At 44.8% G+C, this 23,962-nt stretch overlaps 1 protein-coding gene across 3 annotated transcripts; it reads right to left on the bottom strand.

The window, feature by feature from the left end:
• Window positions 1-468: 468 nt before the first annotated feature.
• Window positions 469-23,428, bottom strand: LOC144148966 (uncharacterized). 3 transcript variants are annotated; one of them, XM_077680485.1, is made up of 5 exons: window positions 23,005-23,171; window positions 18,887-19,018; window positions 15,174-15,238; window positions 3,212-3,295; window positions 469-1,564 (listed from the first exon to the last, which is right to left on the bottom strand). In XM_077680485.1, exons 2-5 carry the CDS (start codon window positions 18,904-18,906, stop codon window positions 1,425-1,427), a joined length of 309 nt encoding a protein of 102 aa, XP_077536611.1. In that variant the 5' UTR covers window positions 18,907-19,018; window positions 23,005-23,171; the 3' UTR covers window positions 469-1,424. The 3 variants fall into 3 exon arrangements, 2 of the variants coding, with proteins under 2 accessions (XP_077536611.1, XP_077536609.1); XM_077680483.1 differs by lacking the exon at window positions 23,005-23,171 and adding an exon at window positions 23,308-23,428 and having other exon boundaries at window positions 918-1,564; XR_013318127.1 differs by lacking the exons at window positions 469-1,564; window positions 3,212-3,295; window positions 15,174-15,238; window positions 23,005-23,171 and adding exons at window positions 16,400-16,550; window positions 23,308-23,428.
• Window positions 23,429-23,962: the final 534 nt, after the last annotated feature.

Here is a 23,962-nt window from a genome sequence, read left to right as displayed (position 1 = left end):
GTTTCCTAACGTACTAAGTTCACTACTGCACATATTTACAGCAATGCCCAATGTTTTTTTCTGAATGACCCAGTATAGCGTATGCATACACCAAAGTTAGAACGGAGTAAAACATAAGAAATGGAAATCTCTATCAGCAAATAGCTGTAATTTGACTAGCCTTCTTCCGATGTAACACTGACACAACACTGTAAAGATAACGTATTTATTCGCTTTTTTAGAGCGGAAGCCCTGCTACGCTACATTTTTCTGTCATTCATCGCGTCGCAAGTAAGCATCAGCCGCCGGTGCGCACGCTGCGCCTTTCTTTCTTATCGCTTAGCCTGCCCGGAGCATCTTCACTGTGATGCCACATTACTAAAGCTAGGGCGGAATAGCTGCTTCGCGGATGCTTGATCGGTCAGTGTGAGCTCTTTCGTACTTGCGTACCCTCGAGCGCAAGACAACCGTGTGAGTAAGCGCCGCTGTAATGGCTACTTTGCCGACGCTTGGTCCCTCAGTCTCGCCAACACTGGCGCGCTGATTGGACTGTCGGAGAGCGCCTTTAAGCACAAGCAATGGGATGAATTCAGTCATCCAGTCGATATACCTATACGACAGGCTGCGGAATATAAATTACCCGTCGTGTTGGGTCTGTGGCTAAGGCGTTGTGTTGCTGATGCGAAGGACCCGGATTCGATCTCGGTCTCGGCTTTACAGATAGACGCGTGAGCTACAACGCCATGTTTGCATACATTGCGGCGCACGGTAATGGCCCCGGTGTGGTCAAAAATAATTTAGAGACCTCCACCACGGCACCCTTTGCAGCTCAGGTGTGGCTTTGACGCGCTACACCACATATTGTTTCTGAAATCTCGACCAAAGGCGTACGATCAGCAAACGCCGTGAGCATTGTTTTTAGTCATTCGAACGTGCTAACCACGTTGAGACCTGTTAAACTTCTAGCCATTTTGTATATCCGGCTTTACGTCCCGAATATGTGCTTCCTACATATCAGGAACGCAAAGTATTTGATGCGAACGCTTGCAAAATGATGAGAGAGTAATATTTCCTTTTTGTGACATGCAATAAAGAGGTATATTGTTTCCTCCAGTGCAAGCGGAGATAATAATATTATTATGTAAGAAAACAAACCCTAATATGGTACCGATACAATGGGTACATGCATATTTTTTAAAAGAAATTGCTTTATTCTTTAACAATACAAGTCAATCTCGCCAGAATAACAGCTGGTTTATATTTTGATGTTAAAATAAGTTCTAGACTACAACTTCTCAAGTATGTGAATACTGAAATCGAGGCCGGTTAGTTACACAGTCATAGTAAAAAAAAATAAGTATCAATAGCAACAAAGCTTCTGTGCAGCCCACAAAAATTCCCCTGTGAGTAAGCTTAAAATTGCAATGACTTTCCGGCAGTAGTGTTTACGGCTTCTCTGGTATTTTATCACACGTGTACATGTCCCGTACAAAGACGATGCTACCATTCGAGTACGTGTTGATTTTATCCAGGCACTTGAAGTACTCCTCGAGTGGTGCATCTGGATTGTCGAACAGTAAATAGGCTGAAAAAGAACGAATGAACAGGCAGAAAACAAAAATATTCGTTATTTTATTGTTTCATTGGCCAAACAAATAATATTAATAATTGCTGTCCCAGGAGTTGCTAGAATATCTCACAATCAGCGTCAAACACCCAAGAAAAATGGGTAATTTATGTTTCTTGCTGAACAAATCGTCACGTTCTGCCCTTTTGGATGGAAGGTAACGTTAACTGTCTGTGTGAGCAAATAATAATGGCCATAAAGATGTATAAGTTTTGTTATCAATCTTATAGCTGCTCTTGCAGTCCTTCGAGTTTGCTTTTAAAGGAAACCGGATCTAGCCGACAAATTTTCTGAGAGTGCTTTAACAATGAGCGAGTAGACCATTACAAATTTCCGTAATGCCAATACCGAAAGAATTCGGTCTCTGAGACCAAAGCAACGTTACGGAATTCCTCGTTGTTCCACAAGGTACGAAAAAAGAATACGCTATTATTATGTGCTAGCTATATTTAACACTTTGCCATCTGTCTTTTGTGCCCATGCTTCGAAATATAAACTGAAAAAGGTTTTAAAGCGCATGCGTTACAGCGCATGCTGTTTACAGACTTTGTGAATACCGCATGGTTATCCGTTCTTGGTTAGTACTCTGTGTTGTAATGTTTTTTTTTTTCTTTTTGAATAGCATTTGTCGCCTGCCGGTTTCTGTCAGACAAGCCCGTTGCGGCTTATGAGGCCTGATTTAGTACATGACTTCTGTTTGACTAGTAAATGTTATTTTTAGATGCGGCGCATCTCTTGCTCTGAGGCATGTCCCTCCTGCGTCGTCGACGGCGGCGGCGGCGTCCGTCCGCAGCCCTCCTACGTTCGCCTCTCCCACAGCTGCGTGCAACACTCTCACTCCGGCGCATTAGCATAACGACAGCTGGCGCGCTTGGTTGGCGCGCGCTTCGCTGCGGTAACGCTGCTTTAACAGCTGCTCCGATGCGCATGTGTGCGCATGCGCGACTCTCCTCCGCGGTGCCCTCTCCTTTAACCCAATGGAAACGCCAATTGAACCCCCAGATGCGCCGCATCACACCAGGGTTCCCTCACGGGGAGATGGAGGCAATTTTATTATTGTTTGCACCTGAGCACCAAAGCCAAGAACCCAGGCATGGTACTATGGCCGAAAGCGAAAGGGTAAAAAATGCAGAAACACCGCTCTTGCACAAGTGGTGTTTTTTTTTATAAATCATAAATCTAAATTGTAACCGCTAGTGGCAAGCTCTACCGAAGATCCATACTGCTACAAACGATGACACATCGCTACCCTGTTATGCGGAAATTACAAGTTCATTGAGATAAGTACTCCTCATTGTTAGCGTAGACATTGGCTACACAAAAATATTTTTCAAACTCTATTTTACCAATTGAACTACCCTGGCTAAGTGATAGCAATAGTTCACCGGAATGGAATATTGGCACAACTATGGCGCCGCTTACTACAGGTCTTCGAGTATGAGAAGAGTTTTAAGTACACCCTTCCTTCACCTCTTAGCTAGAAAAAAAGTTCCAACTTCATAAATTTTTAATAACGCTTTTCTCTTAAATGGCCTGTCAAACGGCCTGAACATAACCCATAGTGTTTGCAAATGCTGTATTTACAAAGTCCAAATATATGCTTACGCTTGTCAGCAGCGTTTGTTTTCACGACGTTGCAATACGCTCCATTTAGGAAGAGAACTTGATTTTCAATGACTGTGTTAGGATCTGAAATCGATAAAGCGGATAAACAGCAATAAAATTACTGGTTCCAAGTTTTTGTCAATCGCAAGAACACGGGAGGTGTAACAATGATTTTTTGCTGACCTCTGCTACGTTCGTATTGTTAGTGCTAAAACCTGCTCTGCAGATACGACCAGCTATCCAAGACAAAGGTTCTTCGTAATCCCCTCGGTTACGGTTCGCAACGCAATAGCTTTCTAAGGCCCTATCGAGATATACTCAGTTTACGTCTTCACCCTTGTCCACCATTTTATACGTCAGTTGAGGGGAGTCTGTAAAAAATTGGGGCATCTTCCTGTAACTTCTCCGTGATGTTTGAGATCGGGAAATCTTTTTATAGGGACCAAGCGGCCGCTGTATGGCACCACCGTCACTTCAGCGAACAGCGCCGCCCGTGGCGACCCGCTCGTTAGTTAAATTGTGGTGGCGGTAAGCGCGGCGTGTTTGAGCATGGCTTCCTGTCGTTCTGCTGCGGTGTGGCTTTCAAAGCGTAGATTATAAGGGCAATTGCGTTTTTCAGATCGTTAAATCTTAATAGTAGGATAAACCTTTGCAAGGCATGCCATGTGCAGAATTTACGCGCATACTTTGTAATTGCAATTAGCAGAAAAAGCCCAATGCGCCAAGATATCGAGCTCGAAGGGTAAGTCCGCTGTTTCGTGCAAATGTTTTCGGCAGTAGTGTAGCCTGAGTGCAGTTTGGCGTGTGGAGGAATATACTGCAGTGAAATGGTCCTGGAAAGCGGGCGTGGCCACCCGATTCAACAATGCTCCGGCGCTGGCCTTTGGCAGTTGATGTCGAAACAGCGTCGTGCATCAGCGAAAGACAAATGGGGGGGGGGATTCCTTCTGAGATTTATCTTAAAACAAAAGTGCTGAGGGATGACGCTACGTCACTTCATTATTTACGGTAGAAACGTGTTTAGTATCACAGAAATACGTTTACATCGGCCATCAGAAATCGTTTTTCGGAATAAATACTCCATGACGGTACAACTTTTTTGAGTTCCGTGCTAAAACCTTGTTTTAGGCCTTAAATAAGGATTGCAATTGTTGCTGCCTAGTTGGTTATTGGTTTTTCAAAACACAATCACTCGTGGCTCAACTACAAAAGAGAGAAGGGTGCCAAAACCGTCCCCTCATCTTCATAAATGCTTGCTGCAACCGCGTTTTACGATAGGCTACCACCTACGCTAGAAAAAGCATGGTCTCCTCCGTCACAAGAGAACGATGGTTTAACGCAAACCTTTCCCTTGAGGGTTTCCTTGTTTTTTGTCTGGGTATGGACTGACCTGTTGAGCTTTGAATTTGACCGGCATGCAGCCTGGTCTCTTCATCCAAGCGGCTTTGACTTTGACCCTTCCCCATTCTTTTTCTCACGAAGAAATCTCTGAGTTCAACCACCGTTGTCATTAAACGGAGGGCTGGCTGATTTTTCTGTTTGCGTTTGCACGTCCATGAACACCTATCAAAATCCAAACACATTCGAGCGCCTTGGGAATGCGTCTCAACTGGAGGAATTGTCGTCACGCACCTATATAAGAGGCAAGTAGTCGTGCAGTTTTGGTTTTTGTACAAGGCAATACACAGTATGCGTTGAGGTACTCGGCAGAGAATGTTTGCGCAATAAAAAACACCGGCAGACGTTACCACTGTGCCGCATTTTTAACGCCTTGGCAGCCTGTCGGTGATGACCTGTATTCCACTCAGGGGGTAAACTGGAGAAAGGGAGCAACACATGTAGCTTGGGCTGTTGGGTGGTTGAACTATATTCGTTCTCGATAAAATAGCCGCTACAATCTCGGGAGTTGCAGTTCAGCTCTCAGCCTCCCGTGCTGTCACTCATAAATACAGAAGGCAGAATGCTCACGGTTACAGAAGGAAAGTGTAAACTGTTGTTACATTTCTACGGCCAAGCGGTAATATAACTCTTACGTGTCTTTCTCATCAAAGCACAGGTATCGAGGTATCCCATCGTTAAAGGTAGTGTGGAAACCTTGATCATTGAACCCAGCCAAAATAATTTAAACGGGTAGCAATAAACACTAGTATTGATAGTTTCATTCGTACTCAAATCGGGTGGAGCCAAACGTACAGCGCTGCAAAAAGCGCTCGTGTCAATGAGCCCCATACCCAACTTTAGAAGTACCGTATGAGTTTGCGTAGCCGTTAGTGCATATAAGAGCTCAACACATCGTCCTAGACTTTGTTTCACAGTACATATCCGCTTGCAACAGCACGTAAACATTAAAACACCGAAGTAAGGACGACAAAAATCACGAAAGGCTGCTTAGACCAATGCGCCGGCCCATTCGAGTAACGAGAGGAGCGCCCAGTGGTGGCGCCATTCGTTCAGCTGCGTGCCCGCGAAAATCTCTAGCTAAGCGGATTTGAGAATCCATCATTCCTCACTTTTCTTTACATAGGAGTCCCCGTCCAAAAGTTTGCCTCCGAGCTCTGGTCGAAAGGTTGTAGAGGAAAAACAATAACAGCGAACGTCAAGAGCGTTTTTCTCCAAGCCATCAGTAATGAACATGCCCACGTAGAACTGGAGTGGTAGAATTAAAATCGTACTGGCCGCGTTGGCTCAGTGGCTAAGGCGTTGCGCTGCTGAGCCTAGCGGCGCGCGCAATCGCGATCACTGTGGCGGCTTTTCTATTAGAGGCAAACAACGGAAACAACCGTGAGTCAAAATTTGCTACGCATGTTAAATATTCCGTGTGGTCGAAATAAAGGCAAGCCCTCACCTACGGCGTGCCTCATAACCCCGGTGTAGGTGCCGCGCGTTAAACACCAAAATTCGAATTTTAGTTCTAATAGCAAGTTATAATTTTTCTCCGCATAGGAACACTTTTTAAATTAACTACTCGCACGCTACAGTGGACTGTTGGAAATGAGAAGGTCAACTGTCGCTTGATGCTCCCTTTTGGTTGAAACTGATGCTTACTTGGTTCTGCTTTTATCTAATATTCTAAATTATGCGTAATACTTGTAATGGTGCGTAAGACCCGTAACACATCTACGAACTTGGGATATATATCAATAAATTCCTACTCGAAATTATGTGCCAACCCATGAAAGATTTGATGATGCGTTTTTCTCGCTTCCCAACATTCTACGAAATATCTGTTATGCATAAGCCTTGTTTTGATGCTCTTTCATTCGGTTTTTATGAGAACATTGAGAATAAGCGATAGGCAAATTTGTGAGTCATCATATCTGAGCCTCTGCAAAACATGGTGAAAAGTTCACCTGTGAAAGAAAAAACCTACAAGGAAGCGTTTTTAAAGCACATGACGTCTTCGCAGTTATAAATCAAATGTAGGAAATATGGAGAACCAGCTCTTGTACCAAATGATGCCCAGCTATGCCATGTTACCGAAGAGTGGAACACATCAGGAGTTTTTGCTACTTTTCCCAATTATTTCACCGTGGCGTCGTATACACCTAGAAATATTTACCTACTATCAATACCTGGGCTCTAACCGAAAGCGCGGTTATAGAAAGCTAGCACGACTCGCGTTTCCTTTGAACAATCCCGAAAGTAACTGTACGCTTTTGTGGAGCTGTAATGACGCGTACGTGGGGGCAGGTGTATCTCTGTTTCAGGGATAGAAATCTGTCACAGCTTTAAGAGAAATAAAATGGACTACCATAGCTGGCATCTGGTTCCCGAAAACGATTTGCGCTGTGCCAGCAGATGGCACAGGAGCTAGTCCAACGCGAGAATGTTTAATAAAATTTCACTTTATATATACTGTAACTCAAAAGATCCCGCTCACTCGTCGATGTGTTTCTTAGAACAAAATCCTGAAATAAGTTTCTGTGCACTTGTTTGGGTAGCGTTTTTATGCAATAACCAATAAAATATACCTGCAGTTTCAATAGCTACTCATATATTTATAAGAACGCGTAGGTTGCCCCAACTTCATATTTTCCAAAAAAAGGTGTCAGGTAGAGCACCATCTTAAACAGATTATAGACGTTAGTGTTTGTTACCAACGTAACTAAACTCCTGCCAATATGGCATCTGGTCTGCGATAAAGAAAAAAATTCCTGAAAAACATATTTTTGTGCTGCTTAGTTTAAAAGTGCAGAATTTTTTTCAAATATCAGCAATGTTCAGATTTTACAGCCTAATATGATTACAATCTTGTAACTTGATGCAGCTAGTCCAACAGTTTAGATGTGCTTTAATATCACGTGTTTGGTCGTTTTCGCTCTGATATGTCGGTAATTTCAATGATCCTTCCCGCCTTTTTACTGCGGCTGAGTTCAAAATCGTAATATATCTTTTTCGCAATTGTATGGGTACCATTTTTCTGCAAAATTCTATCGATATGAGAATTGGGCGTACACATATCCAAAGTAATTGTAAAGCCAAAAGTATATTTTGCAGTGCATATTCGCACCAGATGGGTTGGTGAGGAGGAAACCCGGAAACACTATTTGAGGTTCTTTTATGGGGTGCATATATCACCGAAAATCCCCTTGATACCTAAGCGGGCGGACCAGTTGGGACAGTAAAATGTGAGAAAGCAAAATCCCCATTTTCCGTGAAATTGGAGTAGAATAATCCAAAACCCAAACTTATTTCTACCTACGCCATAATGTTATTGTGCTCCTTAATATTCAAGTGTATAGGTCCAGCTTTTCGCTTGGCATGCGACGAATCAGTGAGTCTATCTGTACGTTTGTCATCTGAAAAAGCATATTACGAGTTGAAAATGTGGCAGAAAAAATTATTACATGACATCCGCGGCATTCCAGGAGATTGGGATATATTGCAAAGACGCAATAAGTGTGGAGGTAAATAAAAAAGATTTGAACCGTACTCTCTTGTCGTAAATAAGACGAGAAAGACAGACACAATAGATGGTCTGAAACAACCACTAGAATGCTAACCAGTTAGGAGGTAAGAAAATTCCAAATTCCGTGGGGTGAAGTAGTTATTCAGACTTCTTGCGGGGCCAGTGTTTGACAACGCCGTGGGTGACCCCTGAATGCATTTCCACAGAAATGGCTTCAACCTGCTTCTCAACCACATGGCCGTACATTATAATAATTACTAAGCCTGATGTAACCGAACAATTTACTTCAGTATTCATGAATATATTTCTAGGTCACTTCAGGTAGTTAGTAGGGTAGCCGAATAAGGGTATTACGAATGCACATAAATGACGAAAGTTTCCGAGCACCCTAGACGTTGTGTAAACAGAATTCTACGAAGAGATTGGCACCCATGCGGAAAAAGTATCCACCCTCACAAGCAGCGAGCGATGCCTTCGCGAACCTAACATGAACGTGAACTGCAGACATCTTTCATCGCGATACCGTGGGGAGAACATGGTGCAGCCATAGGGAACTGAGTACTACAAATATATCTAGAGCGAACACAGAACCAGCTCTTTCCGCTTAGTACGGCTTGAGCACCTCAACCCCCGGATGGCATACACAGTAGCAGGCGCGTAGCCAGGATTTTTTTCCGAAGGGGGGGGGGGATTAAAGTTGTTCTCAAGCCTCCCCCATCCTCTCCCCCCCTCCGCCCTTTACAGAACAAAAATCGGGGTAGTTTGTAAGCGCTCCTAAAGGTTAAGAAGACAAAATACACGTTTAGTTCATTAAATTTACTCCATTATCTGGATAGCAATGATACCGAACAAAGTTTGCGGAGATAATTTCTGTTTACAGTGATGATTCCTCGGTCATTTTGGTTACTTAAGTAATGCTGACTATTGCTCAAAATCCAGGCAGAATCACATCAGCGCGCACCCGTATGTGGGGGAAGAGGGAGGGGGGGGTGAGCGCGTTAGTGTGCTGGTGTTCTTGAAAGGGGCTGTGGTCTGTAGCCTGCTTTTTAAAATGACTACATTCGTTCATCATGCCAAATCGATTGAACATTGAAAGAACGATACTCTTGAGCCCACAAAACTTCAAAGAAAGGCCAGAAAGAGGGCAAGGAAAATTCTATTAGAAAGGCACGTTCGTTTCTTCGCCACCAGTACGAAGGCCCTTCACTTGCGCACACTGCTATGATCATTTTAAAATTGGGTGTAGCAGTGGATGCACGCGTCCGTATGTAACGGGACAACAAAGGTCGCGATGACGGGCACACCATGCTACAGCGGCTATGTTACATGGAGTCGCGTGCCTGTAAATGAAGCAAACTATACTAGAACTGCAGCTAGAACAAATATATATTTTAACTCTTCATGTACTTTAACTCTTCATGTACTTCATGGACAGTGGTAACTCTTCATGTACGTAACGCTGTCCCGATACTCACTGAGTAACCCTCGCCAATTTTCGTGCATTATAGGATATTCAGGCGGATATGAGTTGAATTTACGTTTTCCCTCGTTCAAAGTTACCTATCCGCTTCATCGTGGGCGCTCCTTTCAACAACCAATTCAAACGCAAATATTGCATTTGAAATAAAACCAGATACAAATTTTTTGGCTCACAGACATAAAGGTACTGTGACATCGTGTAAATATTAGGACGCGATTATTTAAATATTAAAGGACTGCAGGAATACCGCAAGGATAAATCTATGGTCAGGGGAAGAAAATGACACAACTGGGGTCTCTGTTGTGGGTTGGGACTTCCCAAAGCCAGGGCGCTGCTGTCCTTGCGCCGTTCTGTCATATCGCCGTTCTGACTCCGGCCCCTGAATATACACTGCTCTGGGCAGCCGCCGCCCAGGCAAAAAGCGACCGCGGACGCAATGGAGGGGCTTTAGTTGTGACCGAGGTCGAAGATGGTCATCGGGTATTTGTTACTGTTGCGACCGCCGTCTGCAGGGCTGGTGACCGTCGTGCCTTCAAGTTTAGGAAGCCGGGAACTCGGGCGGCGCGCCGCAGCGTGCCGCAGAATATGACTGTCTGCAAGACCGCTTTCAGAAGGGGACACGCAGTGCGCTCAAGCTGATACCAAGGAATCATCCCGCGTCAACACCCTTTCGGGCCCCACAGAAACGCGAAAACGAAAAAATGAAGGGGGACACACATAAAAGGGGCATACTTTACCGCATTAAGCTAAAGCACACATTTCGCCTAATACCTAATAGGTACCCATCGCTTTCTTCAGTTAACGTTCAGGAGTATTAACTGTCTGCCACCGCCGCTTGAACGTGGTTCTGGTTACACACACAAAGATCGTCTTTTCCCTTTCCTCCCTTCATCGTACCGGTCTTCACCCATCAATGGCTCGGTGGTCTCTCTTTTTCTACGCTGCCAGTTAGTGGGGATCACTCCTTGCTTCCTCGTCCATACCGTGATGAGTCAATCTCCTCTACAGAGAACGACTCAGCGTGCCAATTATTCTGTGTGGCGACATGCCACACACAAAGGGACACAACGCACGCCTTTAGCGTCCCATGGGCTGAGCTTACCCGAGGGCGCCATCGCGTTTGGAGCTGCACCCTTCTGCAATTATCCTGAGGCGGGAGCTTCATGTTGTGTAAGAACCAGTGCTTTAGGACAGGTATTGAGTCGTGAATGTTTTTAATAGTGGCACGTCCAAAGGTTGTGCGCCTTTGTTCACGGGCGACGTACTAGACATGACTAAAGCCGCTGTTTTTATAGGGCTTTAGCCATAACAGGCAGCACGGCGTGGGCCGGAAAAATTTCAGCGAGGGGGTAGGGGCTGAAGCCCGGTCAGCCCCCCCTCCCCCCCCCCCCCCCCCACACACACACCTGGCTACGCCGCGTGCGTTCAGGTGACTCATCCACGTACACCCCGGTAGAGAGCTTGCGAGGAATTTTTCCCAGGCCCTTGTTGGACGATCTTAACAAGGCTTGTACCGAGTGGACTAGTCAGGCTAGAGGGGCGAAACGCGCCACGGAAGAAAGCGCTTTGCTACCAGTCTTTCTCTTTTTTCGGGGGCTCCGAAAGTCGCTAGAAAATCGCCGTCATTCATAATTATCCCTTGCTCCGAGCCTAGTTCGCCAATTTGGTGAGAAGGAGGCACTATGCGCGGTGCTGTGGGCAGATTATGGTTCTTTAAAAACTACGGGGTGAGGAGGGGGACGGGGTTCCGTGACAATTTCGTGTGGGTTTGAACCCCGAACCCCCCCCCCCCCCCCTGGCTACGCAACTGCACAGTAGACGAGTTAAGTCCTGCAAATCTTCTCCTACGGTCGCGTTACTAACGCTTTCTGGGAACACATCGGCACCAGCGATACCTTATCGCGTTCACTTAGCGGTGCTTTCTCTGGTTGAAATGAGCTTTTGGCTCATAAGAACGGCTTTACAGACATCATATGAAATGCAGCAGCTTGTTTAATTTTTTTCGTTGTAGTAGATGGGCGAGTAACAGCTTGCATGTGCTCTGACCACGTAAACTTCGAGGATGGAAAGTCAAACTTGATAGCCCTAAAAGTTAGAACCATCATAACATGTCAGCAACTATTTCAGCGAAATGAACCTTGATCGAGTTCAGAGCCCGGTATATTCAGCAAGGATGACAAAAATGACACGTGCCAGATCAGCGAGCGCAAGCTTCGACAGAGGAAAGAAAACTGCGCTTACAAACCGAGTTCCCAACAAGTGAGTTCCCAAACAAGCATTTTTTTTTCGCTGTTATGTGTACCAAAAATCCAAAGTTTGTATCGCACCAAAAAAGCTCTGGTTGGTGTTTGAAGCAGTTGCGAATGCCACTTCTTCCTGACTGTAGCACAAAACAGAGATGCTGCTTACACCAATGGTTAGACAGCGAAACGTGCGCAAGAAAACCTCGCTGAGCGATAAAGCCACCGCGCGCGCCCGCACCGCAGCTTTACCGTGCTGTTCCCTCGTCGCGCTGATGCGGGAGTCGTGTCGCCACTTATCGGATGCGCGATACAACTGGTAGAAGCACGCCTTTGGAAACGCCTAGCGCGGGGGCTCGCTCTATCGCTTGTGGCGACGAGTGCTGTACATTGACGGTTCAAACAGAAGATTTAGTATCAAATAAAAGACACCAAAAGGCCCACAAGGGATGCCATTAATAAATTTCTGAATTATTATCTCATACGCCAGTCTACGCATGCCGAATGGTTAACACCGAACGAGTTCAAAAGTTTTGAGCCAACGCTGGTCACGCAGCACCCTGCTCCACTCTTGGAGCTTCGCCGCACAACAGATGGCCCGGGTACATTTTAAATGCTTTAGTGGCCGGGTGATCATTGCTGTTTGGGGGCCTAACGACGACAGCACACCGAACACTTGACGGTCTCTTGAAGTAACGCAGAAAGCTTAGCCGTACCAAGAATAAGGCTATGGGGAGCCACCAGCTTCTGGGCTTGCCCAGCCTTCACGCAACCAGTGGGAGGATGCGCCAATTGCTTTTTAATCGAGCGCTTAAGATTGTCATGAGTAGACGACGGGAGCAAAAGACACTTGGTCGGCCCCGGTGGCCTGTAGGGCATTTTCAGCGCTAGCATCCAGATTTTTGGAAGTGGTTATGGTACCCCTTGAAATATTGAGTTAGTGTCCAGGGAATCTGGTGAGCGGCTTCTTAGTTATCCGAAAAGCAATGTATTTGCCAGTAGCGTGGTATCTATATCAGATGCTGCAAGCAGCAGACACCATCGTGGGCCAGCTGCGTTTCAGGCTTTTTGCAGGTCGGTTCTTCCTACCCACTTGGGCAAGGCCCCAAGGAAGGTCATTTGACAGGTGGCAATATTGAGCCAGCGGCTTTAATTTCAAAAGAGAGAGCCACTTACGATTTTAAAATAATGGGGTATGCTGCCTACTTCGTAGATGCCACAATTATTCGGCATTTCAGAAAAAACGCGTGGCAGTAAACCACGCCATAGTCCATCGTGTGATACCGTGAATAAAGTAGATTAAACGTCGAGGACATCCATCCAGTCATCCAGGAGTCATGAATACACAGTCGGCTGAGCAGGCAACTTCATATATTGCCACCAACAAGAGGCTCGGTAAACACTGTCCTCGCATAATGACTTGTGCGCTGCAAATGGTTGCGCGAGCACCGACACCTCGGTAATAATGCCGGGGACACCGCCATCGGCAGGCAGCTCACGCGACTCTACGTCGGCCATGCCATTCTCCGGTATGGTATTCACAAAGAAAACCGCGGTACACCGTCGGCTCCTCGCCGTCAGACTGTACGGCTGGTTCACTGTGTGGCGGATAGGTTGGGACCATCGGGCTTACAATGGCTCAGTGCTTTATTGACCAGTTTTGCAAGAATTGGTAGCGGTGGGTCTGAGCTTACAATAGGGAAACCAGGGCGTCGTAGATTGCCCGCCGCCTCTGTCATAGCAACAATGGTTGCGGTGTCAGGGGCATTACCCTGACGACAGTGAGCCTCACTGGAAGTTGGGTAGGCCTTCTGCATGCCGCTGCTGACGAGATGTAATGAAACGGTCAGATATACATGTAGGATCTGCGGTGCCCACTATGTAAAATTGTGCCTGTTTGCCCATTGATTGATTGATTGATTGATTGATTGATTGATTGATTGATTGATTGATTGATTGATTGATTGATTGATTGATTGATTGATTGATTGATTGATTGATTGATTGATTGATTGATTGATTGATTGATTGATTGATTGGTTGATTTGGATGTTTAGCGCGCCTACGCTCCACACGGACCGTAAGAGGGCCAGTTGGTATATGTTCCTGAGATTAACAGCGCGAAAGAACGGGACAACAGAGGAGTAGACTAACACAGCGCTGCACAGGCGATGAACCACACCGCAGCAGAGTGCTCCGGATTAATTTTCGGGATCTTTCACGTGTGCGTTTTATTCTCGAATACACTGGGGACGCTTTCGCTTTTCGTCCCCATCAGAAAAGTGGTTTCCACATCCTTGAGCTTAGCAGCAGAACGCCTTAAGGTTGGTCTCGCTGGGCTGCTTGATATCGAGAAACGAGCTCGACCCATTGGGGTACGTTCCAGAACAAGTGTGTTGGCTCTGTACCTTGCCTGCCGCATCGGGCAGCATGGTCGCGACGTGAATATTTAGGCATTTAATAGGAGTGTTGTTTTGGATATGCAGCGCCGTGTTTCCAGCATAAAGACTGCTTGTTGAAGAAAGCCTGAAACAGTATGTTATTATCAAGACTGTGCCGGCCGCATTTCAAATCAGGGTTCCAATTCCTGTGGCGGGACCAACAATTATGGATTTCGCGAATTTGTTGCTTGGCGGGGGAGCTAGATGGCTATTTCAGGTGTATTCGCAAGACGAGACAGCGTTTCTGCGTCAACTTGTTGCGTGAATTAGATGCAGGATAACAGGCGTTCAATATTTGTCATGGCCACCAAACCCCTGCGCAATGAAGGGGTGGCTGAACATCGTCGTATGTAACTTATCGTGGCAGTGGTCGAAGGGTTCACATTTTTACTTTTGTTTACCAACAGACCGTACATGTGCTGACAAGTGGCCTTGTAGGTGGGCGTAGGCGCAACTTTACATGCACGACAGTTGCTGCTGCTACGCTACGAACGCGATACACACCAACAAAGTTTCACAGAGCCGAGGTGAGGCTTTGGCTAATGCTGTATGAACAGCAACATATGCTACTATGAACACTGCTACGGTATGCAAGGAATGCATAATGAATTATTCAAACGACCACACAGAGTTCAAGCACTACGAGAGTAGACCACAAGAAATCTGTCTGTACTTTGCATGCGGTATGCATTCTACAAATCATACCAAATTGTTACGCTCCCTCAGAGAAATAGCTATTCACAATATAGTAATGGAAAAGCCCAGTAAGTGAAACGTACGAGTCTTCCACGTTTGTATGCGTTAAGCATAGTCATTTACCCGGAGAAAAATTCAAACTGGCGCCCTGCTTCCGCGGAAACCGCATTTACAATGAAAAGTTTTCACTACTTACCGCTTCCGTAGATGGCCGTAAATAGTTTGTTATTAGTGACCATCACAGTTGCGTTATCGTGAATTCTAAAAGAAAACGTCATAATATATGATCGCCAATTTATAGCACTAGAAATACAAAACAAAGCTTTTGCGCGCCCGGAAAGCTGAGGACGTCCTAAAATACCACACATTTTGGAATAATAATTTTGGCTTAAATGATATACGTTCGCTCACGTATCATGTTAAAGTCACATCTATCAATTTGTAGCCTTTGTTCATTTTGATATTATTAGCGCTCCGTTCTCCACTTAACTTTATGTGACAGATTTCCAAAAAAGCCCGCGAGTGTTGTTGCCAACAATATTACACGTAAAGCGCTTTTCTTCTGTGAACACGTCTGGTATCAACTACCACTATCTCATACGTGCTAATGTGTCTGAATATTTTATATGTTGCTTCAAAATGACAAGAGAGACAACTAACCAATGACTAATTAACTGTGACGTCACCGTTTTCTTTGCACTTTTGGTTCGTCCTGTTGTGCTAACTAAAATTTTTCAATCAATTCAATCATTGCGAACATATCTAGAGTACTGAAAGACTACAACCCGAACTTGATTGCCGCTGGCAACGATTTATGACACCGCGTTTTTTGGAGTCATTTTGATTGACGGAGTAAACAATGTCAGTGCAAGAACACTAGAAATGAACACACTTAGATATTTCTCTGGTATTCGTAGGTACGAGGGATGTGAAAGTTTTCTTTCGTCATACTTTTTGGCATTGCGCCCGTCATTCAGTAGCATACAATGGAAACGTTTGCACTCCAAACTGACGGTTCAAATTTTGCCTTACGCCATCCAAAGGGGGCCTTTTCTTAGTCCCTGCAACGAGGTCACATAAGCATGCTAACCTCCATCTCTTGCCGCGTGCAACGTCCCCCCATCTTTGTGTTGTTACTTTGGTTGCCATCTTCTCTCGCGTCGTGTGCATCCTCTACCCTGAAGTATACCGGGTTCATCACACACCCCTTCGAATGACACTTCCGAACACGCAATACATGCTTGACCTTGAACTTTACATTTCACACGCAAAACGTTTTTCTAGTAACTTAAGTACTGGTAATAAAAATGTACGTTAAGCTTAGCACAACAGTTGGGGTGTACAGTTATGGTAAAATTATGTTCTCGGTGCTTCCCGATTATCCCGAATTGTCCTTCCAGTGCAATGTTGCCACTTATGGGGAATCGCCGTCGCCAGGATTTCGATACGTGTAATTGAACACAGCAGTTTTCCCGTCTTCTGTTACCGACGTTTTTACATACTGCTGACAGAGCCTTTGCGGGTCTGTTGAAGAGGATACCCGCACATTGATGACTTCGATGTTTTTGAGTACCTAGAAAAACGATACATTCGGGCACTTTTGTTTGAAGATCACTTGTTTCAGCTGTACGGCTTTTACACAAAAATTAATGCTACTCTTATTGTTTCACGCAAAACAAATCTCAAAGACAAATGTGGGAAAATGGATAGATTGACTTGCATAAGTTACGAAACAAATTTTTACGCTTTGCACCTCATTTCCCAAAGTCAGCATTGTTTCCAAATATACGCCAAATTAACACATGGCTTCGCAGAATCCCTACCGACGTGGTGACGTATTTGCCACTTTTGCACAGCGCATACCACTCCGCTCATTTCCCGGCAAACTCACCCGCTCTTTTACGAACAAACAGAAATTCTGGTCATGAAACGACATAACCTAAAATTATCTCGCCGCCAGAAGAATATTACACAAGTAGAGTCGCATTTATTCATAAAAAAAAGTAACAACACTGTTGAGATTGCACAGCGCGTGGAGCCGCTTGTATTGCGGAAGTTGCATTCACTTTTGCAAGGTATTTTTTTATAGTCCTCGGGGTAATGATTGGATTGGCGAGATGAAACCGAGTCCTATTATCAGAGTTTGCTATCAGATCTTCTTTTTAAAATGTCGGGCATGACTTTACCAATGAAATCAAAGAGGTTAGAAGAAGGGAGGGTCGGTAGCAGTTACTTAGGTGACATTAACGCAATTGCGGGGAAGGGGAAGAACTATAGTGAGTGTACATGGTCAACCCGAAGTGAGTGGCGCGGAGAATTGGGGCTGGGTGGGAATCAATTCAGTTCACAAAAGTAACTTGAGAAACTCAACCAATAAATAACAAACTGCACGCCACAGAAAGTTCAGCCTTCTCTGTACCGTTTTATCCCTCCTTATCTTTCCGGTGGCCGGTGAGCACAAAATTCCGTGTTGCGTATCGCAATTTGGTAAAGAGTTGCGAGCAATGCTTTAGGCTGGAATAGATGCAGCTTGATGGAGTGTCGAATGCCATGAGGTGCCTCTAAATTAATACACAGCTTCGGAGTATCCGCGCCTGGAGTGGTGGTGCGTTTGCTACTCTTGAATCGTACATACCACTGCGTTTGTTTCCCGGGAACGTCACCCCCAACTTTACTGGCAAATGTAATTCTCTTCAAAACCTCATGTTAACTAAAATGGAGTGCCTGGTTACGCGCGTTGTATGCGTTGTGTCTTTGTGCTACCCATGAAACGCTAATACAATCAAAGCCGCCTGACTGTTGGTTTGTGTACACATCTTTAGGTCGCGGGTTCGATTCCCGGCCCTGGCGGCCGCTTTTCTGATGGAGACGAAAAGCAAAAACGCCCGTGTGTACGAGATTTCGGTGCATGCTAAAGATCCCCAGGTGCTCAAAATTAATCCGGAACCCTCCACTACGGCGCTCCACATCGCCTGCGCTGCGTCGGCGCGTTAAACCCTACAATAAATCAATCAATTGTGCACACATGTCTGGAATCGAGTCATCGGAAATGGAGACTAGGCGACCTGCACTGTTGGTTGGACTACTGGCCAGCACTGATCGCTGTAATTGCTAGGGCAGCCGGCAGCAGGAGTATTTCGCTCACTAGCAAGTGAGGACCCAGCCAAAATTTCAGTGCGAGCGTTAGTAACGGAGGTCTTCTGCGTATGCCGCCTAGATACTTGTACCACTCGCCCTACGGCGAGTTTCCCGAGTGAATGCTTGCGTCACCGTGGGTGAAAAAACGATGTGTTCATAATGATGGGGTGCCGCGCAAAACACGTGAGCAATATCAATGCCACTCTGCACTGCCCCTGCTCAAAACCATCCTCTGAAACATTTACTTAATGCCCATCTTACCCGAATCGGGATCGAGCGCCCTAACTTCTGAGTCAAGATAAAGTGCCCGCACCTACGAAGAGGTGTAGCGCCTAATCGATAAGCCCTGCACTAACGACCGCTTTGGTCAACATGAAGCCTCTGGGCAGGGTCAAGGTGTTCTTGTGTGTGCGCACAATACTTGATCCGCTGCACCATTCGAGTTACAAGCCAAGAAAATATTGCATAGGCTGCAATAAACACGTGTAATGGGTGGTAAAATTCTTCATCGGATGTAGACCGTCCAGCTAAGCCATAGCTTTGCTAACTGCAAGATTCTTCTAAGCCAGTCCTTGTACCAGGCACGACTTCAATGGAAACGTCTGGTTTTCTTTTTTTACTTTAAGGCAGCAGTCGCCGCAAAGCTTTGCAATAAAAAAAGAGGGCGTTCTAGGTTTTCAATAAAAACCGACACAACTACGAATTGTGGGCACTTGGCCTCGTATTTGCACTTGATTGCGCTTCAAGTTTCGTAGCCTATAGTAAACTCACTTCGGTAAGGTCACACTCATCTGGAGTTTCTTGGCACTCTTGAGAGGTGCAAACGGGTATTGTTACTGAAACTGCCACCAAGCAGCAGATAAGAAACCGGTGAGATGTTCTCTTCGCCATCATCCCAAGATACTGAAAAAAAAGGTAATTGAGGAAACTCTTGGTTATCGAAAACAAGCAAGATCATAGGCCATTCTTCGCTTTCTTTTAATCGCTACAGGATGTGAATTAGTGTAGATACCATACTCTCAAACGGCAAGATTGTGCGAAGTTCACTGGGAAATAAAACTTTCAACAAAATTATAATACTTGATAGTTGTACGCAACCATGCCGAAGCCAAACAATCTTTCCTGCACACACTCGACATTTTTGCCCACTTATCACCAAAAAAAGGTGTAGTATAGGTATACTAAGGGTGTTGTGAGGTCATTAAACCATCCTTCTTAGGCTGTACCACACTAATGTGTAGATTTACACCGTTTCGGCGAGTCAAAATTGGTGCGGGCCGAGCACACAGCCCCGGGTTTAGGGTTGGGGGTTGAAATGTTGGGAAATGGGAATTTGTTATTTGATTACAGCGATAATTATTATGGTGAGATACCTAGTTTTAAACATCTTATCTCGCCCATTGAAAAAGAAGTTCATGTACACCGACGTAGCTTCTCCTTCTGATATGGTACGGTCTGGCTTCATATTTGGGTGAAAATATTATTAAGGCATTAGAAGTACCGCACAAAATTTGTATCACATCAAGCAGTGGTGTCTCCTTAAAAGTTCGGTTCTTGTTAATTTTTATTGAACTTAATAATTTGGCCTGCAGTCATGCAGAATGACAACCAGAGGTTTACATATTGTATATATGTTTTGATACTGCCAATGGGAATCAGTTTAGCTTGAAAGGTGTGCAAAAATTCCGCCATGAATGCACATACTACAATCTTGACATAACCCAGTCCTCCCAAAAAGGGGGGAAAAAGGTTTTACGTTGGTAGCACCTTTTTGGTTATTGTTGCCCCCGAAACTTTTTGCACACTTCTGTGGAAAAGTATCAAGATTGTATCAATTTGATTAGAGTGGCATGAGGTAGTTACCCCTATCTTCTCTGTTTTCCAACACCATTTTCTCTGTTGTGTGTGTGATTACACATAGTCAGCAGCCTCAATTTTTTTCATCGTTGAAATTGTGTGAAATGGGTTATCAGTTGCAAATTATTTCTGCCAATTCATATTTCTCTAAACACCATGATGTACGAAACAACCCCCGCTCGCACAAAATGTTCGATTCCACCCATGTATCCCCGGGTAAAATTATCGTCTTGCTAACATTAGTTACTACGCTCTAATTGTACAACGCGTCAATCAGTGTTAGTCTCCAGAACATTATTTTTTGTTGCTACTTATAAGACTAAACATTGTCGTACATGCAGTAGAATAACACGATAATTTCAGTCACTATGGTTTTATGATTTCACTCCGTTATCGTACTAGTAAAAAAAATTTTTAAACGTGTTCAAAAATGAGTTCCTTGAATAAGCACACTACACTTTTTAATTCTAGTCCTCTACGAAAGCTGTGAAATCTTCTCTTAGGTGGTCGCACCTGTTTTTTGTTGTGCCAACCGCTCATTACACATAGAAATTCGTGGTGAAATAACTAACACACTCTTTCAAGGGAGCTGAAATGTTCTGGAATCGGTGTTTGGTAGTTATAAAATTCCATCACTTATTCCACATAGCTACATACTTTTCCCTCCCTGCTTCATGATTAAACTTTCTCGCAAACCCCCATGCTCACTTGCATATGCTGACACAAAAATGCACAACTCGAGCCATGGCCCTAAAATATTTGATTTTTGCGACTCGCCCACCTACTTTATCAGCGGACGTTCCTCTGCTGGCTATCAAAGCCAGAAGAGCGTGTATATTTCTAAAGTAACTAAGTTTTTCTCGCGCTCCGAGATCGTTTTGCTGGCTTTCTTGCTTACTTATTTCTGGTCCTAGTGCGACTTTTGCGTGTTGAATGTATCTCTATGTCTTGCTGTTAGCCCGGCCGACCGACATGCCACGAGTAGCTGCGGTTCCCACAGCCTTAGTTAGGGTATTCACAAACACACTTTGTCGTCATCCTTACACCCATTTTATTCCAAACACCTTTTAAAATAGTGTGCCATAGTACAAAACTTTTACACCCTTTTGGGTCAATACTGCTGTAAAAACGTTTAGTGTGCAGGAAGCACATATACACAGTATTTTGACTGAGCTACCCTTTTGGACAGGCCAACGTAACCTCTTGTAGAGGAATGAGTTAAGGTCAGCACTCAAGGCCTTAACACACATTTTAATCCGCTCGCAACAAAGGAACTTGAACTCAGCCTTTAAATCAAGCTCAATTTTCAAAGCCTATTTGAAATCACACACACCAAGCCGTTATACCATGCCAATAATCTGGCATGAAAGCATTACCTAAATAATTTAGCATGAAATTAGCGACATAGACAGAGTCTCAACACTTGGCATATTTACGTGAGCCAGCATTCCTCACTAAATGCTTGTATGAGTGCAAATCAATCATAAAAACTAAGAGGGACACCTTAAATTTTTGATGATCATAAAATACGCTACGATAAGTTCTCGCTTAGAATATACCGCCAAGTCACGTTATTGAGTTAAGAGTCGCTGAAATTTCTACAGCGGTGTTTAGTGCCTATGATTATCACATCACAAAACACACAATCACTTTAGGGACTTTTTCTGTCTTCATTATGATTGCTTCTAAAATAGTTATCACCGTTGTTTATGCTACGTATACGCGTGACTCTAAGTAACATCACCATTGACCCTAAAGAGTTTCTCATATTAGCCAAAATTAGTGTACGACAAGGCCGGCGCCTTGCCGAGATCACTGACGTGTAAATTCTCGTTCAAAGCCGAATGTACACTCCACAACAATGCCGGTGTAGACTAGCATGCAACCGCGCTATTAGCCAACAGAACCTTTATAAGAGGTTGCGTTTAACTTGCTGGTTTCGACGAGTTGGATAACGTGCGTTTTTAACAAATTAGACAGCAAAGAAGTTAGGGGTGGGCACGCCTGAAAACACTTCAGACAATAGGAGGGGCCGTTAGGGCTAACACCAGACCATTAATGACTGGTACCCATTTAGTTACTGCGCCAGCACTCCTGCTGAATGTATTTCGACATCCTCATTCCCCAAATTTTGCTTCAGAAGCATGACTGGACACTGTATGTCGAGACGTCGTGAGTGCGCATACTGCGGTCATCGCAAATAGGGACGTCATTGAGTCTAAGGCGATTGCCTGGGTACGACAGTGCGTAATACAGTTTACACGAAACGCGAACAGTCGTTCGTTGCAAGGTGGCATGTTGGCAACAATTGGGGCGGCGTTTGACTGACGCATGCCCGCGTTACTAGTGAAGAGTAATTTGGTCTTGGAGGTTCGCATTCACTTGGCAGCAATGAGATGTGGGAACGGCGCTTTTTCACAAACTGCGCCCGGAAAGTCGTACTGATGGTTACGCCTAAACCACCTGATTTCTAGTTTCTTGTCTACTCACTGTCATTTGGTTAAAATAACTGGTTACAGGCCCCACTCATAGCACGCCACACTGAAGGCGAATGCCTTCTAATCAATATTACGTGGAGGAATTTGCGTAGCCTTCTGGAACAACTAATTGGTTTCGCATGAACAATCAAAATTGCACTAGAATGCGACAATGGTTTCATGGAGACATTCATGTTTCATTGCGTGGACTGTTTGTAAGTGACGACGACGAACACTGGGGAGTACACACAAGGCAAGCACAAACTATGCACAGTTTATTAACGAAAACTTGAGGTTATATACGTACTGTTGAGGGTGATAGAAAGAAGCTAACATGCATCCACGCGTGTTATTGATGTCAAGCCGCCTTCAATAAGCATCATCTATCGCTGCGATAATGTTATTGCGTTTGCGCAGAGGCAAATTTCGTCTGCTTCTCTTTTAAACACTTAGAGCTATCAAACGTGAATCAGCCCAAACTGGCCCTTTTAACTCTGCTGAAATCTATTCTACGAAAAGCGCCTTCAGTAATTTTGGACAGCCCACGACCTTTACCTTGAAACGTGAACCTCCTGTGGCGCAAAACACGTTGGCTGCAAATAACAGCGAAACGTCCGAAGTCTTCAAAACCTCACATCAGTGTTGGGAAAGGGTAATTAAGGTTGAGACAACGCCACACTCTAAGCACCTGCTAGTACCAACAATATTAATAGCTAGCGAGGTCCTCAAATCTGTTTATTTCTGGTAATGATGACATTTAAACACTATTTTCTGCAAGAGCAAGCGAGAGCTTGCTCAGTTGGCGAAGTATCTGTTAAAACTTTGCTTTAAACCTACATGTTGGAACAAAATTCCTACCTCGTATTCCCTGCGCCGACCCGATTAGCCCCTGTCGCCGCAAGAAATGCTTAGTGTATTCCAACCGTGTTGTTTTTAACGCCACGGCCAGATTACACCACCCCGCACATGTCCGCTTTTTTTCTTTTATTTGAGGCGATGCTGGTACCTTCACCATGCGCTCTAAAAACTGATGACTGGGCGGAAATCAGGTTCCCAGAACGTAAAAAAATTGGGTGAGAAGCAGGATTTGTTTTTTTTTTGCAGACCATTTCTGGCTTTCATATTTTGTTTGCATGAGTTCGTCACCGAGTTTATGCGACGCAGCCAGCTGCAAGGCACTAAATTCGGCTTTGATAGAACCCACTGCAGCCGTCAGGTCCCCGTACTCGACAGCACCTATACATAAAAAAAGCCCACTCGACGCACAGCCAGTAAATACAATTCAAACCCTGTTTTCCGGCACGTGCCTGGCCTTCAGTCTAACAGAACAAACGCAAAGCGTTGGCCTATGAAGGTCGCACCGCCACCCCCCCCCCCCGCTTCCCCTGAGCACAGGTTACGCCAACACCCATGGAATATTTTTTTCTTCAGAACACCTGCCAAACGAGTTTTATCGCAGAACAGCGGCAGCTCGCGCATATTCTCTTGGAAGCTCAACGGCAGTTGTTGCAAA

Source organism: Haemaphysalis longicornis, unplaced genomic scaffold, assembly GCF_048455015.1.
Source record: "Haemaphysalis longicornis isolate Haplotype H1 unplaced genomic scaffold, Haemaphysalis longicornis Haplotype H1 scaffold_8, whole genome shotgun sequence".
Taxonomy (NCBI): domain Eukaryota; kingdom Metazoa; phylum Arthropoda; class Arachnida; order Ixodida; family Ixodidae; genus Haemaphysalis; species Haemaphysalis longicornis.
This window is presented reverse-complemented; position numbering and strand designations above follow the sequence as displayed.

Bases quoted from the DNA above. Each gene is read 5' to 3' on its own strand.
- LOC144148966 (XM_077680483.1), bottom strand. From the start codon at position 18,906: ATGAGTGTGACCTTACCGAA. The intron at 15,239-18,886 runs GTGAGTTTACTA...GTTTTCTTTTAG, and splicing joins ATGAGTGTGACCTTACCGAA to AATTCACGATAACGCAACTG. The intron at 1,565-3,211 runs GTAAGCATATAT...GTTCTTTTTCAG, and splicing joins AACAAACGCTGCTGACAAGC to CCTATTTACTGTTCGACAAT.